This window comes from Amblyomma mixtum, chromosome 5 (assembly GCF_055824585.1).
Source record: "Amblyomma mixtum isolate Tamu chromosome 5, ASM5582458v1, whole genome shotgun sequence".
In the NCBI taxonomy this organism is placed as follows: domain Eukaryota; kingdom Metazoa; phylum Arthropoda; class Arachnida; order Ixodida; family Ixodidae; genus Amblyomma; species Amblyomma mixtum.
Genome location: NC_143016.1, coordinates 29,717,022 through 29,736,709, shown reverse-complemented (window position 1 = coordinate 29,736,709; position 19,688 = coordinate 29,717,022). Strand labels below are relative to the sequence as shown.

At 46.2% G+C, this 19,688-nt stretch overlaps 1 protein-coding gene across 1 annotated transcript in view; it reads right to left on the bottom strand.

The window, feature by feature from the left end:
• The window catches only part of LOC149341635 (uncharacterized), a 46,005-nt gene that overhangs the window by 12,844 nt on the left and 13,473 nt on the right, over positions 1-19,688 (bottom strand). The window contains exons 2-4 of the mRNA XM_089543757.1: positions 7,926-8,156; positions 4,002-4,076; positions 2,942-2,983 (exon numbers count right to left, since the gene is read on the bottom strand). Of these exons, the coding sequence (XP_089399883.1) occupies positions 2,942-2,983; positions 4,002-4,076; positions 7,926-8,156 (348 nt within the window). The remainder of the gene's footprint in view (positions 1-2,941; positions 2,984-4,001; positions 4,077-7,925; positions 8,157-19,688) is intronic.

Genomic DNA, 19,688 nt, shown 5'->3' with positions numbered 1-19,688 from the left:
CTGCTTGCAAAAGTGCTTCTCCCTAACCACCTAAATTTCGGAAGTTCACATTGCATTTTAGGGAACACCCTGGGCATTCCAAGATTCCTTAATGACCCTACTTACACAAGTCTTCCGACTTTATAGCTGCATTCAATGGTAAAAGAAAGGCCCAGCAACAAAAACGCGACCACCTTTTGCAAACAGTAGGTACAAACAACACAATCGAAATACAATTGTACACAGCTTTCAAAAAAAAAAAAAAAAGCTCCCTGTCCATCGGCACAGTATGCGCTCACAACCATGAAGCAACAGTATTAGCTCTCCACAAATTTTTACAATCTAAACGCCGGTGTTTTGGTTTATGGGGTTTAATGCCCTAAAGCAACTCAGGGATGCCGTAGTGAAGGGCTCCAGAAACGTCGGCCACCTGGGGTTCTTTAGCGTGCACTGACATTGCACAGTACACGGGCCTCTAAAATTTCTCCTCCATCGAAATTCGACCACTGCGGCCAGGATCGAACCAACCTCTTTCGGGTCAGCAGCCGAGTGCCATAACCAATGAGGCACCGCAGCGGCTACACCAGCATTTTCATTCCGCTATTATTAGAAGAAACAGCAATGCAGATGGGCCTTTGTTAATCATCCAGTAAATAGAGCCGAATATTTACCGTAATTTCCGGTGGATAAGACGCATTTTCTTTTTTTGCATTTTATTTTTCAGTGCATCATACACAACGGTATAACTTGTGTATACACAACGAAAAAAGACGCACCGCTGCGCACATCCTTCTGCCATGCCCAGAAACTATGTTTGAAAAGAAAACCGATATGTAAGAAAGGAAAAAAAACAAGTTATTTTTAAAATGTTAACTTATGGGTACAGTCACATAACCTAAACACAACCAAATTGAATGTGACAGCGGCATGAGGCGCATGCCGCCGCTGCATCCAATCCAACCAATCAGGATGTATCTCTGACAGTTTCGATTTCACCATTACATCCATTTGGCATTGCGTGTGTATTAAGCTGTTCTTGCTCAACATGACGCCACCTATGAGCGAAGGAGCTATGATGCAAAATTCAAGTTGCATGCAATTGAACATGCTCAGGACAGTGGGAATCAGGACAAGGAACAAAAAAATTGTCCGGGGGTTGAGCAAGCTGAGAAAGTGCTCCGGCTGATGAAGCCAATAAAACAGGCAGAACAAGAGAGGGCTCGCAGGCCACAGCTTGAGAACCGTCTGCACACAGCAGGTGCCACAACCGTCTATTTTCATCACACACTCACTCTGATGAAGGAATTCCCAGCGCATTTTTATAGCACTTAGTGAATGAACAAGTGCGTCTCATACACCTGTGCAATGTGTATGTGATTTTTTTGGGAAAAAAACAGCAGTTCACAGGAAGCTGCGACTTATACACAGATGCGGCTTATATACTGGAAGATACGGTAGCTGTATGCTCTTTTTCATCATAAACGAGCAACTAGGAAATTAAAAATAGCAATTATTAGACAAAGCTGTTTCTCTCATTATAAAATGCCTTCAATGCAAAAGGACTAGGCTTAGCGAACTTTTTCAAATATTAGGTAAAAAAAAAAATATGGAGATTCAGCAATGTGACTGATGGTACACCTAGAAAGTGAGGCTTCCAAAGATCTTCTCCAAAGTAAATAATGAACAAACAAACAAATACATTTTCAAGGGAAGGCATCAGCAGCTTAATTAAAGAAGTGAAAAGAGAAACTATAAAAAATGCCAGCACTGCAGCACAAAATGGAGTGACAAAAGTTAGCTATTACTGAAATGCCATCCATAAACACCATCTTCTATTGGACTTACAGTACCTGGTATCATATTCCTTTTTTTTTTTTTTTTTATGGGGTTTAACGTCCCAAAGCGACTAAGGCTATGAGAGACGCCGTAGTGGAGGGCTCCGGAAATTGCGACCACCTGGGGATCTTTAACGTGCACTGACATCGCACAGTACACGGGCCTCTAGAATTTCTCCTCCAAAGAAATTCCAGCCGCCGCGGCCGGGATCGATCCCGCGTCTTTTGGGTCAGCAGCCGAGCACCATAGCCGCTGAGCCACCGCGGCGGCGGTATCATATTCCTCTGTGCAAAGCAGGAGTTATGGAAAACTATTGATACGATTTGTTATATATGGTACTATCGATTCTATAAAAACCAACCATGAGCACCCACTGCATCCTAAACTTGGTTTCCCGAGTGTGTGGTATGAAGGTGATGTATGAGTAACTGACAGGACTCGCCCGTCTTCGTGGCCTACGCATCACCGAGCTCTGCATATGTTCTCTACATAAGTTGCTGGATAAAATGTTAGCATGCGAATGTCCTAGTTGCGAAGCATTTGTGTGAAAAGCGTTGCTGCAGCGGTTACGTCAGCAAGGCGACATCTGCAGTGCACGATGTTGTCGTGTAAGCCAGCACAACTTGTGCAATTTTTCTTGCACCAGATGCAGTTCCAGGTATTTTTCCGAACTGCCCCATTGCACGTTAAAGAACCACAGCTGGTCGAAATTTACCCGGAGACCTCCACTATGGCATCCCTAATAGCTTGAGTCTCTTTTGGACGTTAAGCCTCATGAGACCGTGAAACCAATCAGGTATCGCAAATGTTTGGTTATATCGCTGGCCAATAAATGCGTAATATCAATATTGCTACTATCCGCAGTCTTACCATAGACAGTTTCACTATCGATAGTAATATCATCGATAGTAGAATCGATAGTATTATCGATAGTAGACTATCGATAATACTATCGACAGTCTATCGATAGTTTTTTTTTTACACTATCAATAGTTTCAAATAAACTATCGATACTATCGATAGTCAATTTTCCGATAGTTTTGCATCACTGCAAAGCAGTCTTCAATGTATTTTCACACTTTCATGCCCTAGAAAATTAATTTCCGTGCATACAAAACAATCTCACCTTTCTTGTTAACATCCTTGCTTATTTTCTCTCCGCCTGCAGCTTCAAACATCAAAGTAAAAAAAAAGTGTTAGAAATGACAATTCTTTGTAAGAGCGTCTCAACACATGCACTGCCAATTAAAGGAACACTGAGGTCAAATTTTTGTTTTCAGTACAAACTTATTCTATAGCTCTTTTGGGATATGTCAATATCTGTCCGCATTTGTTTCAGACAAAATTACGCTAAAAAATTTTCTTGCAACTCAATTCAGACTCATGGTGTCTACACGGAAAGGAATTCCGTGATCACTGTCTTGAAGTGAATGGCGGTCTTGTCAAGCCTCTGAGATCCATGCCCAAAAACTGCCTAGATGCACTGCACCTTAGTTGCAAAATCATCCGGTCATGGCAACACATGTATTTCATTTTATGGCCTTTTTTAGCTTATGAAAGCTCTGTTCTCAGTTAAAGTAGCACCTTTGTCACTAAAATGCAGTAATCTACTGATACAGGCAACTTAAGCTTATACTCGGTGGCCATTCAAAGATTAACAGATATTAAGCACTGCTACAGCTTCTGCCCTTGCTGCAGGATCCAGTGAGACCTGCAAGACAAACACTAGCACACTCAACACCACACATGCAAGTGGCACTGTAGAAAGTCATTGCCGCTAACAACTTTTTTGCAGTGTAGCTATCAAACTCTGCCTGCTAGCTGAGACAATGATAAACTTGCAAACAGGCTTCTCATTGTGTCTACACAAAAACAGATACTAATTGTAACATAACACAGAACACATCAGCCCGAAAGCCCAAACCTAAAAACACCTGCATTTTAACAAACAGCTGGGATCATACCAGCCCAGGGCTCTTTTCCACAGCATAACAGTAAGTCAATATTTCACAAAGCATGAAGGACATTTCTTTTCTCTGAACAGCAGTCCACTGAATGAACAACTGCATTACGAAAAGGATTTTGATTCACTGCTAGGGCTTTTGGAATGGCTATCCTTCATTCACATGCACAAGAAATTCTGACAGCTCCCTGTAGCTAACAGACATAATTACAAGCCTACTCACCATCACTAGAGGCGTGGTGCTGGTGCTTTGATTTAGAGTGATGGGATCCAGAGTGCTTTGAACCAGACTGATCATCTGCAAGAGATTCCATGAATCAGTCAATGCATATACATCAGGTCTGGCCCAAGAACAGCTCCAAATATTAAAGTAAGGGTATTAGAGGTCTGAATGTTTATTTTTTTTCCTTCACACCAATGCAAACTGACTTAGTGATCACAGCCCAATACTGGCATCCACAAACAAGCAATCATCAATAAAGGTGCTACCAACTTAACATACAGGCATGCTGACCTGCTGTAATTTACACTAAGCATTGGGTTCATGGCAGGTGAAGTGTAGCAACAATACACATGCTGTGCACTTGGTTTACTTAAACAACAAAGCCGACAGTGCCGGGCACTGCATTTGCAAGGTGTAAAATCAAAAAGTACTACGCCACGCTAGCCAATGAACTTGCTGCAACTGAAGCTGAAACAGCCACGCAATAACGACATGCTGAGTGTGAGATTGGTGGCAATCAAAACCGAGTGCTAAATTTATATCAACAGACACCAAAACCACCGAACAATAAAATCAAGCTGAACAATGGACTCATGGCAACTGGAAGCTAAAACTACTTCGAAGGATATACTGTGTCACTTTCGTAGTTAAGAGTGAAATTTCTACCATATATGCCTCTCCCCCACAAGAAAGAAAAAGACAATCAGCTGGAATATTTGCTGCTGCCCTTCTAAGTTATTTCAGGAAACCTCACTGCTAATGTCAATCTTCACATAGTAAAAATAGTGCAAGCAACAAACTGAAACTTTTGAAGCTGAAGTTTGAGCCTCGATTTTAAGAAGCCTTCTATAAAAAATTTACTGGAGAATAAAGACAAGAATAATGAGTGTACAAAAATAACTTACCCAAAACAAAACAGGAAACACGGAAGTTGTAAGCTTAAACAAGCATAAAAATACGCATTGCCTGATATCTGGTTCCAGACACCTTCAGGCCACAGCCACGTCATGATTTCAAACAAACAGAGGAACCTAGCTGTCATCAAGACCCTGACATGACATTGTGATGTAACAAATGACATAAGAACTGGAAGCACTTGACTGCTCAGCAACTGCTAATGCATACAGGCAGCTCCTGTGTCCCTCTGTTTTTGATGCATTCACCAAAAAAGGACAGCAATCAATAGAGCCACATTAGACATACCTTTGCAGACGTCAATGAATAATAGGCTTAAAACTAAAGCAGTGTATTTCACAATGCAAAAATCAGTCTCTGCTATGGCTCTGAGCAAGCGACAGCAAGAGCAATCTGAACAACTATCAAGCAATAGACGAAAACAAATCTATAACGGTTAGGCGAGGCATAGTCACGTCCATTATTTACTCACGAGGCAACATCTCTCTATAAACAGGATTTACTCGCAGTAAATTATACAACACTGCAACCATGAATAAATAACAAGAATTCCAGAGGGAGAAGTAATAAGTTACAGTGAGCGTTTAAGGTCCTTACATGCTGTGAATGCGAAAGCATCCTTTGGCCTAAATGCCTTTACCATAAAGGTCTTTACCATTACCATTGCCATTAATGACCCACATCATTATTTAATAACGTCCTTTATCATTCCAAAACTACCACTATCACTCCCACTAACTACTACAGTCTCGTCTAACGTCTCTGCTTCATTGTCTATGATCACCAATTACTATCTTATGGTCTACTGCCAATGTCATGCAAGGCCATGGTGACGTCAATGGGGTTTTCAGACCACTACCGCTAGACAACAATGCAGGGTTTCAATGCCAATGAGCCATACAATGCTCTCGCATTACTGAATTACTGACTAAAAGCAGCGCTATCATCTAACAGCACAACAAAGCGTGCAGATGGTCCACATCTGCCACTCCGCCCAACGTTTATAGATACTTTTTTAGTTCCATAACTCCTCGCAGCGCCCGTAGGGAGCAGGCGGCCGGTCGCCGTCTCCGCCACCGCGGCGCTGCAATCGCGGGTTGAGCTAGGAGAGTGAGAGTCGTCTGCTAGCGTGCAGCGTTTTGCACGAGCACTCGCATTCGAATCATCGCTGCGCGACTGCTATTTTTTGTTTCCGGCTCTTGCCCGGAGGTATTTCAGAACATAGGTGTGCTTAGCGCGTATGCGAACTTAAGGGCGGTATTCTGAGCCGTGTCACAAGCGGCCGTTTTGTACGGGCAATGACGAAATGCATGCATGCTTCGATTCTGCTTCTCGTGAGATGAACCTAACCTTGCTACTTCAATAGAATCGGATTATCCGCCGAACCAGTTTTTCGCGACTGGCTGTTGTGTCTCGCATTTCGCGCAAAAGTACTTTTACGTTTTATTACAGCAATACTGGTGCAAATAAAACCCGCCGCTGTCTCGGTGGCTACGGCCCGCGGCTGCTTTCCGAAAGCCTCGGGTTCGATACCAGTGTAGGCGAAATGCAAGAGTAATTCAATGCCGTTGGCATTTAAATAGAAAAAATTTATTCACAAATCCACTAAATATCGTTGCTGACAGATTTGCTGTCAACTAATTTGTCAGACAAGCTTCGCCTACTTTCGCTCTTTTTGAGCTCTAACGGCGCTACTATTTTCCAAGCACTTTGCTCGCGAAAAGAAGTGCATGCGCGTCACTAAATAAAAGTAAATTAATTGAGCTGTGAACACGTCAGCATGCTCTGGTAAACCAACACCATTCGTGACATTTTTTACCGGAGAATCCAGCACGTTCCAAAACAGGTTGCCGAACAACTCGCTCTTTCAAGCCTGTTTTATAGCACCCTCTACCGCACTTACACAGGCAAACATCTTTTCGGAAGGGTACGCGAGACTGCCACTAACATACTCGCGCTCAATAATGAGCATAGCCTCACGCGGCAGAGAATCCTGCCTGCCAAGTGCGTCACATTGCGTCACAGAGTTCATATTGCGCTTTATTTTTCATTTTGAAAGCCACATAGCTTGCCAAATAGTACAAGGCTGTTTCTTCTGGTGATGGAACACTGTATCTGTGGTCGTTGGAGGCATCGGAGAGGTCCCTGAAAAGTATCGCCAACAGCTCCTGCCAGATCTGTTCTTTCTAGCCTTTTTCTGGATGAGGGCATCGCGACGCTTTTCTCCGAGGCTCTCGAAGACACTAATTAAGACACGATCAGTTTCCATCTCACAGTTCCCTTTCACAGCTACTTCAACAGGTATGTAAAAGAAAGCAGCCTAAATAATTGGCTGAACTTGGTCACTGTAGGGTGGTCTTCGTCACCTCCTAATGACCTCACTAGGCCAAAGAATCTCTGAATTAAAAAAAAACACATTATATATGAGCATTTCTAGGCTTTTTCAACGTGCCAGTATAATTACCTCAAGCGGGTCTTGGTTTAACTTCGCTGTGAGTATATAGCTGAGGCTCTTGTTGTGTAGGAAGTCTATAATGGACAGCACTGACATCAATGTCACCCTCAGGGACTCAGCGGTTTGATTTGATGCAATGAGTTTGATATTTCGTCTTGCTTCCGTACGGATGGCGTTTCTCCGGGTTGCTCTTGTACCCGCTGGTACAGCCGGGCACGAAGCAAGTGGGCATCGTCGCGCTCGAAAGCTGCTTCACGGCCAGCAGCGTTTGTTGTTCTGAGTGCACGATGGGGACCACGTGTTCGCAGAGCGCACAGGAACACAAATGGACAAAAAAAGGCAACGACAACCCCGCGCACGGGCTAAGTAGTAACTGCAGGAGAGGAGCAGCGCGCGCGCGCGCCGGCGACCGCGCAAACCTCGACTGCAGCGCCCTCTCACCGCCCGGGTACAAGCAGCGCCCGCTTTCAGAGGAGGAGTTATGGAACTAAAAAAGTATCCATAAACGTTGACTCCGCCTATGCAGCTCCCACACACGCAACAAGTCAACTTACGCAGGATTTCTTTGAGCTTTGTCGTGAAGTCCGCAGAAAAAACTGAACGTTCAGCCCATATGCTGAACACTCTGTCCACTTGCTTTGTAATTCGCTCATCTCTAAAGAGCGGAGTGTGCTCAGGTAGGACATCACCAAATGAATCCGCGAATTGCTGAACTCCTTTCCGGCGGCCATTCTGAAGCACATCGTTGGCCAGGTACAGCATGGTCAGACGATGGACAGGTTTTGCTGCATACACAAGTGCACCAGGAAGAATAGAGTCAGTAATGGGCCTAACTCACAGCAAAAAAACTTTGGGCCTCACAGGAGGCACCGCCAGTCTCGCTTATGCTGCATAAGCTAGTCTAGGTCAGCTTGTGCCAAACCATGCACTAAACATAGCAATGCATGCTTCACATGACCAACCATTCAGGACAGCACCCAACTATACCTTGGTACAGTCGCGAGTAAAAAAGATTAGCACACGTGACGGAACACCGGAGCGCTGGAATGAAAATGCGTGGCGCTGCGGGTGGCGAAGAGGCTGATAACGAGAGTGCCGGACGATTCCCATTCTACGGTATTAGGGAGTTCAGCGGACTGCCACGACCCAGCAGAATTACTGACTAAAAGCAGGGCTATCATCTATTGTTCCCGTGAGTTCCTTTTGACAAGCCATCGGACATCTTTGCTCATGATAACCGAGCCAAAATAAATGCCGCATGCACAGTCACGTAGGGTCAGCACTACAAACCTCGGGCGGTGCATGCTTGATAAAGCTTACTTCCTGCCGTCCCCCCCCCCCCCCCCCCCCCCTAGGCTGCAAACATGTAAACGGCCCGATAGGCAGGTTTGCAAACCGCAGCGCCGCGTGGTGAGATATCCCGATTCTGATCGTCAGTGATCTATGCTAATATTTTTTGCTTGCGACTGTACCACCTAGCAACAGCAGCAAGACAAATGGGATACTGAATGCAACAGCCTGGCAAACCTGTGCCACAATGAAGTTCACACCTCTGAGGCAACAAAAAAGCCTAGCCGGACACTCTATTCTCAGAAATATTTGTGCATCTTCAGTGTGGTACAGACATCAGATTCAGCTTTTCATTTTTCTGCTTGCAAGGATGGAAATGTCACTGCTGACAGCAAAACACAATGCTGAATTCCTGAGAGGCTCGCACAGTCTAACGTTTTCGCTGCCAGGTATTTTGGATCTCGACTCCCCAAAGAGAGGTCCCTCATGTCAATAAGCCAGTAATAACCAGCCTAATGATGATTATGTCATTCCACAGAGACAGAAACACAGCACAGCACAGCTGCTGAGCAATGGCAATTTACGCTTAAAAATTTCTTTCTTGGACAAGTACATGCTCAGCTGCTGGCATGCTTTCCTTTGAACACTGCTGCTTAGTTTACTTAGTTTAAATCGAACAGTGAGAAATTGTTTAAATTCAATTTTCTTAGCTGTATTTTTGTTGTTTTTTTGCTCTCAGAAAATTGCGTCACCCAAAAGAACCCGAGAATCAACTTTTACTGAGAACAATAACTGGATAGAGTTTTCCTCAATGTCCCTTTAATAATACTCTGGCAGAAGCAAGCCCTACAGAAAACCTATAATGCTTCGAAAATAACGAAACTCTCTAAAAATAAAAAGTTCTAATTCCCTTGACAAGGAAACAGGCCACATGCTCATAACTGTTATTATTGCTACCAATGCGGAAGGCTGTCTGAATAGTACTAGTGTGTCTTGCTTCCGTCCCCGTTTATTTATTATATTTTTCATCAAAATAGAGTTCATGAAGTTGTGGAAAAAAAAAAGCGCATCTGGATCCCGGCCCAACAACACAAAATCTGGCATGGCTCCATGAGCCCATGAGCCACTGATGTTGCGCCCTGTGAACAATGTCACAAGCACGCATTCTATGACCCTTGCAAAAGCATTTCACAAATCATTTTCTGTCGAGCGTTGCGAGTGCAAGCTTTACTTTTGCGAGTGCAATTCGAGCGACATTTATGCAGCACGCAACGTAATAGCATACCAAAGTAATGTGCTGCAAAGGTTAAAGAAACGGAAAAAAGTGCCATTTACTTATAGAACGTTACCGTTACCTTTTTTACCGAAGCTACACAACTGCACTACTGACCTTCTCGCATCCTTTAAAACTCCTAAAAGCACAGGCACTCCGCCTGGCAAACAACCACAGCCTCACTCATTCTCATGCTTGCTAGGTCCAGTAATTGTGCAGGTGCGGCAATACTCGTCTGCTGTCAACCGCAAGTTGCTGGCTTTTCACTCATGAAAGCATAAACTTACAAACACATAGTAAAAAAAAAAGTGGAAAAAAGATGCGTCACGTAAAATGTGTTTTTTTTTTTTTCAATTTTCTCTGAGAAAAAGTGGGACACTATTTCCCAAACCTGCAACCACATGTTGGCAAGCGGCCACATGTACTGATGCACTAGTACGAAGTAATTCGAAACGTTTCATGAAGACACAAGGGTCGCACTCCTCGCATCGAGTGGTCGTATTGTCGCACGGCAGACACCTTGCTTTTTTTTTTTATTGGGGACAATAACATGTTTTAGTGTGTTTAAATCAATTTTGTGCTCTGCAGTTGGATCGCAGTTGGACTGCTGGCACTTTTCAAGGCAATGACTTGGTTTCACAACAGGTGCCACTAGTTATCAGATATACAGGGTGCTTCACCTAGCACTTCACACAATCTTTATAAAGTGTGCAACCTTCGTCAAGGTCGACCGCTCACAATGACACACTAATGCTTTCGTCTTCACAGCCCACAAGCAGTCTTAAGTGTCCTCGGAATTATTTTTGGGTATGTCCAGAAAATAAACTGCTGCTCCCACCCCACCCTCCTTTCGAAAAAGAAAGAACAAGGTGGTCAAACTAAAATTCTGTGACAGTAAAAAGTGTGAGACCAGCTAATTACAAAGACATGAATACCCTACCCCTAGTAAATCCCGAGAAAAAGGGTTCCGAAACATGGGCTAAAATACATAGGAGGCGCATCATCATCATAACTCACACACGAAGCCTTTTTGTGAAATTCTGGTAAACCTTTGGAAACTAAACAAAACTCGAGCCAGAAAATGGTTTTAAAGAAAAGAACCGAATCGCTATATAAAAGTTGCGAACTATTGTTCTCAGCGCCTGCAGTTCTAAATTTTACATCTTGCAGCAGCATGACAACAACAGGAACCAGCTGCCTCATCACAGCACACACGAAGTCAGCACCACTTGTCGGGAAAATAAAGATGAGAGAGAATGCAGCAGTTGTACTCGTGTTATTTTAAAAACAAGAAACTTGAAAAGAGCGGAGTGTGTTCTTTCCCAACCCGCTAACGCATTCCTGCCGACAATTTATTTATAACGGCGCCTAGAACTAGCACTCTCGCATGCGTCAGTAACTACTTTTAAAACGCTCAGTCGCTGCGGTGGCTCAATGGTGACGGTGCTCGGCTGCTGATCCGAAAGACGAGGGTTCAATCCCGGCTGCGGCGGTTGCATTTAGATGGAGGGGAAATGCTTAAAGCCCGTGTACTGTGCTATGTCAGTGCACGTTAAAAAAAAAAAACCACAAGTGGTCGAAATTTCTGGAGCCATTCCAGTAGCGTCCCCCATAACCTGAGTCGTTTTGAGACGTTAAACCCCATTAAACCAAAACAAACTTTCACATTATATCCTCCGTCACAAGCAATGCGCTGAGATTTGTATTTCCTGTGCGTCGCAGCCGAAGATAGTGGCCTATTCACACTGACCCAGTCCGTGTCTGTAAAATGCTTCCCCACCTGTTCTAAAGCAAACAAAACAATTCCCAATAAGACTGGGGGAGAAGTAAGTGTGATGTGTTCTCAAAGTGAGCGTATTTCTATCACGCCAAGGTTAGAGCGGGCTGCGAGGCACAACGCGGTGCAGGTTCCTGGCTTAGTTTCCACGAACCTGAGTTCTACAAAGCGCACCACAATCTCAACGGACGAGTGCCTGTATCTTTTTTTGCATTTCGCTTGCCCATCCAGATGTGTGTCCGGCCGTGGCCCGGTTGGAACTAGCAGTTCATTAACCCCGTAATTCCCGGGCTTTGAAAATGCCGGAGAAATGTCGCGAACCGCCAGGACCTCGTCAAAAAATGGTCCCGTCATTGTAAAAATGTAAAAACCACAAATGTTTATTAAGAAAATGATCATTTCAGCATAAATAAATTAGTTAATTTTGACGATTTCACAATGTCCAGGCACGATAAAACCGACCACAAATTATGCGGGCGCATACAGTAAACCAAGAGCAAAATCCAAACTGCTCCATCATCTGCCAATGTAAAATGATTACCGCTACAGAAATTTTAGGCTGTTGCGACGTTAGCGCTGGCTTTTGCGCGAATTCATATCTCAGCAAGCCTCCTGCATCTCCAACAGCTGACACTTTGACCTTGCTTTGGTAAATACGTTGGAAAAGGCCGCTTCTCCAAGTATGTTAGCAATTCATTTGGATTCATTCATTCGGAGAAAATTATTTGGATTATTACACTCTGCTTCACAAGTACCGCAACGCGAGAAAGGAGAGCCATTCTTTTTCAGCCCAGTAGTTCCGGGGCTATTATTACTATGTCCCGTCATCAAAACTTGTTCGCACGATTGAGTCGTCCAGTAAAGATAAATGAGCAAAAATTTGATTATGTTAGTGCGTGATGAAATCTTGCTGTGGGAGAAATTCGGTTCATGAGCTGTAATTAATTAATCACACATGAAAATTAAATTTGGACATCAAAATAGCCATGGGTGTCGATATAGTACATGGACGTCAATATAGTATGTGGACATTTTGCTTTCGCACGGCTCCAATGCAGGTCACCGCAGTGATCTAAAAGTTTTTACTGACCTCAGAGTGACATGCGAAACCCGCAAGTGGGTGTCACCTCCTAGGTTAAATGCCTTGGAGTCATTTCTGAGGAAAGTTTAGCCTAGAATAAACACTTCAATATGCTTCGTCGCAAATTCGCTGACATTACTAAACTTAGTATGCGAAACGGAAAGAAGGAGGGTGTACGCGCAATCACCAACTCTACCTGCGGGGCTAGAACCGAACTGCTCGTTAACAAACTAGAACTCTGCTCTGAATATTTCTCATGCGCTGGCACAATCTTAAAACGGCACCTCACAGAGATAAAAGGAGGAAAGACTCGTCACAGTAAGATGTAGTTTGTGCCACGTGTGACACATTATGGGACATAACTGCTATCCTGCAGATCACCATCCTTGCTAAACTTGCTCAGTTTCTAATCATTATCGACTGTTAATTCGCACTTTTTTAAAGCCAAGTTGAAAATTACTGTTCCAATGCTTACTTTGTGCTATTGCAATGTGTATAACCACATTCGTTTCTAGCACTGCATAAATATGCTTAACTATCTTCTGTTGCTGTGGCTTCCACGAATACCTTGACTTCATAAAAGCCTGCAAGGAGGCGCGGACCCATCAAGACAAACTGTGTTTGGCTCTTATCTGTGCACCGCCAAAATCACGTATGGATGTTAGATGACTTTGATCTCATTTTGTCTCAGCAGCAGAACAATACAGTAATTGAGCCATCGCGCATGGTAAGGTAAGTACACATCCACTATTGTTCTCGCGAGGTGAACGCCAGGCATGAAATGAAACATATAAAATATACCGTAATTTGAGGTATATAATCCGCGTATGGTCTCCACCCGGTACATTTAATCGCGTTGGGCTACATGCCGTATTGCGCATTATTGAAGATGTTTGGTTTGGTTTATTGGGGTTTAATGTCCAAAAGCAACTCGGGCTACGAGGGACGCCGTAGTGAAGGGCTCCAGAAATTTCGACCACCTGGGGTTCTTTAACGTGCGCTGACATCGCGCAGTATACGGGAATCTATAATTTCGCTTTCATCGAAATTCAGCCGCTGCGGTTGGGATCGAACCCACGTCTTTCGGGCCAGCAGCCGAGTGCCTTAAAGGGACAGTGAGGAGAGCTCTATTGATATATTTTTTAAAGCAAAATCCGATAGTTCGGCATTTCATGGCTTTGTTGCCACTTGGCCGGCAGCGAAAGATGCATTTATTTCTAAGAAATTTGGATTCGAAGTTGAAAAAGTTTTTCCCGCCGCTCTGATTCATACTTGGGATTCTCTTATGACGACACAGGACTAAGTGACGTGAACATGATGTGCACATGACATAACGCAGACTCCGTGATTTCTGGTAGCCAGCAGTGCGGCCTAGCAGCAGCCGAAAAGAAAGCTACCGCCGGCCGCACGATGAAGGCATCTATCGGCTATTGCGGCCGTCGCTACCGTCGCTTCGTTTACGTTTGCAGGGCGTTTTGCCAGCGTTACGATGGGTCCCGTTCTCGAAGTCTTCAAAGAAGTTCTCGCAAATAGACACCTTTAGCATACCGTGTACCTTGTTACCGTTAGCAGAATACCGGGAGCCCACCTGCCGGTGAGCAGGCGCTGATTGGTCCCGATGCTGCAGGCCCTCCCGTAGCTGCCGGGTACGTGGCGCCATCTGGCGACGTCAAGAAGATTTGTGCATCCATTGGCTACGCCTCAGTGATTCGTAGCTTCTCGTATCCCAGTGTCGCTAGAACTATTGGTTCTAGCAACACTGTTTTGTCCTATGACGTCATCCCACTTGTACTTGCGAGTTTGGCCTGTGGCGGCGATACCTGTATTTTGGTTCTTGCTCTTTTCTACGTTACAAGAGCTTTGTTGTCAGTATGAGTGGTGTTTTTGTAATCAGGAGCTGGTACTCTGTCGATACAAGCCAACTTCAATTTCTCCTCAGTGTCCCTTTAACCACTGAGCCACCGCGGGGGGGTAATTATTGAAAAGGAAATTTATGTATATTCAGCAAAGCCTGAAATTAAAAATTTTAAGCTTGTATAACTCGCGGACTGTGCACCACAATTTACGATACACATGCACAAAGTTTTAGAGAGGGGAGTGAAAAAGGACAAGCACACGAAGGCATCGTCCATCCTTTTGAGAAGGGTTCCTTAATGGCAAAAGCAGTTACACAATGGGTTACCAAGCTCATGACAATAAGTGCTTCCTGTGACTGGCTTTCAGTGCGTGGTGCAAATGAAGCGTCGTCTCCTATAGGTCGGTCTTGGCAAGAACCGCACATGCGCGAAACTCATATACAGGGTGTTTCACCTAAGACGTTACACAATTTTTAAAAATAGGATCTTTGAGTCAGAAGAGCACTTTTTTCGGCATAGGATTGTCAGTGGTGTAGTACATCAGAATACGGCTGAGACGTGCTAACTAGCAGGCTGGTTAACTAATATTGAATAGTTAAGTTTTTAACTATTACTGATCGGCTCCTTAATCACTGAGAGGCGCAGTATATCAGAATACAGCTGAGACGTGCCAACTAGCAGGCTGGTTAATTAACATTGAATAGTTAAGTTTTTAACTATTACTGATAGGCTCCTTAATCACTGAGAGGCGCGTAGCCCACCGTAAGTAATATAAATATCAGTTTTTAGAATTCGAAAACACGATTATCCTCGGCGCTAAGGCCCAAAAGATTCTGGCTACTTGGACGAGTTGCGTGCACCTGCTAGTTAGCAGATCTTAGCTATGTATTTCACCCTTGTCAATGCTATGCCGAAGAAAGCGCGCTTCTAACTCAGAAAGCCTATTTTTTAAAATCGTGTAAGGTCTTAGGTGAAGCACCCTGTATGTGCACACCCGTGCCCCAGAGTTCTCGCAAGAGCGTGGCGACAGTGCATGGTTCCCAGTGACATTTGCTTGGCATCGAGGGTGACAGCTAGGAGCGTTGTTTGTTTGTTCTTTCCCCTCTCTCCTCTCCTCGCGTGGCTCCTTCGTGACTGTGCGCCCACGTACCCCAGCTCCGGTGGAAAAGCAGCCACTCCGCGCCACAGCGGAGTACAACACAAACACCGTAAAACGCGACGTGGGAACGACGGGAAACCGTGCTGTATAGGCCACGCTACGAACTGCACCAGGGGACCCCGACGCTCATCTCACGTATCGGCGTTCGATCGCTGCCGGTAAGCGCGATATCTTATCCACGCAGGCGACGTGCGGGGAAAAGTCGCGACCCCGATCGTAATCAGCGGCGGGACGCGTTCACACCGCTCGTCAGAAGCGGAGCCGGCCCCGGCATGAGAAGTTCGGCTTACGTGAATGAGAAACGCAATCTGAGTAAAAGGACGCTCTGGCGCGTTCTTTCGCTGTTGTGTACGCGAAATCACTATGCGGAGGCGCAGACTGCGCCGCGTAAAAGCTGCAACAACAATAGCCTCACGGGTCAGAAGACTCTACGCAGGGCACCGCCGTTTGTAGTGCTACACGATGGGAAGCATACGCATCCGTGTCAAATATTTGCACTGCTGAAGGAAAATTCACCCCTAATCCCAAAACCCGACCGGCACACTGCAGCCCTACCTCTATCCTTACTATGGCTCCCCCTTGTCCTATCCCTCTCCTTCTATTCCCGCTAGCCGTAGCTTACGTGCTTCAGCTTCCGATGGCAGATGCCACGGCTAGCAACATCTTTTCCTTCCATTGCCATTTTTATTTTACTAATAAATAGCCACTAACAACCACACTGCCAAATCAACGCAGTCGCTTTGCACTAACCAGGCAAACCATGCAACACAGCGAGGCAAGGGAACGTTGCCAGTCCAATCCGCTCAAGGAAATTCGTCCACTACTGAGCAGAACTGCGCAGGTTCCAAAGACAGCAATAAGTACAACTGGGCCTGATAGAACTAATTCGGTGCATGCCAAGCCGAAACCTTATACAGATGCAAAGATTCGGCAAAGCAGCATATGCAGCTTTCCTGGCCGCGAGCAGGCGGATGTTAGCTGCAGTTATTGCCCTGCTTGGAATTCACTCCGTCTCGGAAAACTCTTCCAGGAAAATTGATCGCTGATTATTGCACGACGACTGCTGCTGTGGGCGTCTGCGACAACACACATGAATCAGTGGAAGAGCCCATAACGAGCTCACAACAAAGCAACCCGCCATCCAGAAAAATACAACCCGCCACCTACAAGTTCCCTCGCTGTATGGTGCGGATCAAAACGACTCCTTTCTCCGACATCGCCCGCTTCCTGAAACCGCTCCCGACGCGAGCTTCATACCGAGAAGTCATGTACGCTTCGTAACGACCTCGGCGCTCCCGGCGCAGTCCTGGAAAACGTCCCGCGAACAAAGCGCTGCCCGGCACAAGAGCCTGCGGGCCACACAGCGTCCACGAGAAGACCTGCTCGCCGCCCTGAAACGAAAGGTGCCGTTCGCAGCTGCACGCGTCCTGCCGATTTCGAAATGTGAATTCAGGCAGCGAATAAATTCAGTTCTAACGGCGCCAGCTGTGCGAAAAATCCGGCACCCTGCTTTCTCCAGGTCTGACAGCTAAAGCGGCCCGGATTCTTTATTCCCGCGATCCTGCTTCGTTCCTAATGTCGGCTGCACCTGGGGGCCAGATCCTGATTGAGTCGTGGTGGAGCAGCGCAAAGGACGGGACACAAGAAACAAGGAAGGACGTCCTTTGCGCTGCTCCACCACGATGCAACAGCACCAACTAGCCCAGCAACTTGCTCTCCTGATTGAGCCCGATCCTCAATCAAGTTTCGAGCGTGGTCCACATGCAGCGCTGCTACACGTTCCCACTCAATCCTGGTATACGCCAAGTGGCACTGCGTACGCCTGTATCGCACGAGCAGTAGCAAGCAATGTAGTTTGCAATGAAGCAAAGTTAATACCTTTCATCGAAATATTGCAGTGTAATTTTCAAATTACGCGCCATCAGTTTCGTATCTGAACGTCACCCGGGCGCGAGAGCAGCAGCGGCACCTCCTCGATCTAGATCGAAAACCTAGAGGCCGTGAGGCAGCTAACGGATATGCAGCGAGTTCGATCCCAACGCTCGGTCGGGATGGAATATGACCGCGTGACAGTGGTGCTTCGATCTAAACCAGTCCGTCCAACTGTCCAAATTCCTTAATCCGGTAGCTTGAGACGAAGGGCGAGAACAACAGACGAGTGGAACATAAATAGAACTGTCGAACAATTTTGGCCCTCAAGTCACTCTGCCGCACCATCTTCGTGTGGCCCCAAAGACAGACACCGGTGCAGGACTAATTCCTATCTGTCTCCTGATCGGCCAGCCCCATCACTCCATCCGTGCTTCTGCCGCCCTCGACTGCACTCCAAACATGACTATTGGCCTTTATGGGAGTAAAAAGGGAGCAAGTTGCCCTATAGCGAACTCCCTTGTAGGGATATGCAGACCAAGTTCCGGAGCAGATTCCGATCGATAAATATACAGAATGCTTACTCTTGGCAACGGAGCTATATTCCCACTGCAAAGCATAGTGATTTGAAGATCTTAGCAACATGACAGGAGGCTTTTAAACGCGCCACCGGAGGTCCTGAGGTTAGCAAATGGAGGAGGCTGAAACCTCGGTTAAAATCTTCGTAACTGCTAGAGCTTCGCATGTTTTGACGAAGGAATTTGTTTCCGTTCGCAACCGTAAATGTTCCGTAGTTTTGGTGATTGAAGACTACCCCCGAGCTTGGACAGCATACCCTGCCCCTTAAATAGAGTGCGCTAGAGGACAGTTTACTCCCATTTTCACTCCATCCTTGCGCCTCTCTGAGAGAGACATCCCCTGCTGTCCATTCTGCTCATTACATGTTTCAGCCCAGGTTTATTAGCTCCTTTTCTCCTACAGGGCATCATCAACTCGCATTGACTCGGTAATCAATGCTGTTTTAACGTCACGCCTGCCGTTTCCTTTTCCATCGCTCACTGCGCTGTCCTAGGCATCAATGCCACACCCATGGCGGACGATCCCAGGCAAACAATACCCACACTAAACCAGAGAGGAGCTGGTCATCAAGCCCCTCTCAAAGAACATGCACGTCATCCAACACAAAGGCAGGCGACAAGCGCGCGCGCGTGCACTGCACACCAACTACACGGAAAACCATTCGGTCGCGCATGCGGTCACAGACGGACCGAGGTTTCGCGGTCTGCGCGGTGACCGGGGCCCGCGAGTCCACGCCTTCCAAAGTCTTAGCTGCAGCTAACGTACGCGCCAGAGCCTCCCGAGGCCGCGCAGGAGGCAGCCATCGCGCTGGCTATCGCATGTACCGAAGCGGACGTAATAGTCGGTGACTCCAAAACCACCACAAGGAATTTCGGGAGGAGTCTTCAATCGGCTGCCGCCAGGAAGAAACTACTGTCTCATCCCTGGTAGGACGATAGACTTGGCAAGGGTACCGGCTCATTCGGGCAATCCCGGGAACGAGAAGGGTCACAAATTTTCCCAAGGTTTCGTTGGTCGGGCGGTGAGTCCCTCGTCTCCCGCGGGCGCGAAGGAGAGCTAGCTCTCATTCCACGATATAACTCAACCCTTTAGCCAGGGAAGACGCGCCTTCCCTCCACCCATACAAATCAATAAGCAAGGCCCAGCTACAAACACGCGTTCCCTCCCCTGCTCCAAGGTATATTCTTATATATTCAAGGAGCAGGTCGACCCCAAATGCAAGGAGTGTAGCGTCGACGCCACTTTCGACCACATCACACAGGGGTGCGCGGCCTATCCGCCACCCTCCGATTTGCTGCCAGCTCCATCTTTTGGGGAGTGGGAGGCTGTGCTGCGCTGCTCAGACCCCTCCCGTCCAAGCCCGGGTCACCGAGTGGGCCGAAGAGATCGCCGACAGGACACAACTGACGGCCATCAGGCGTGGCCAACAGTCC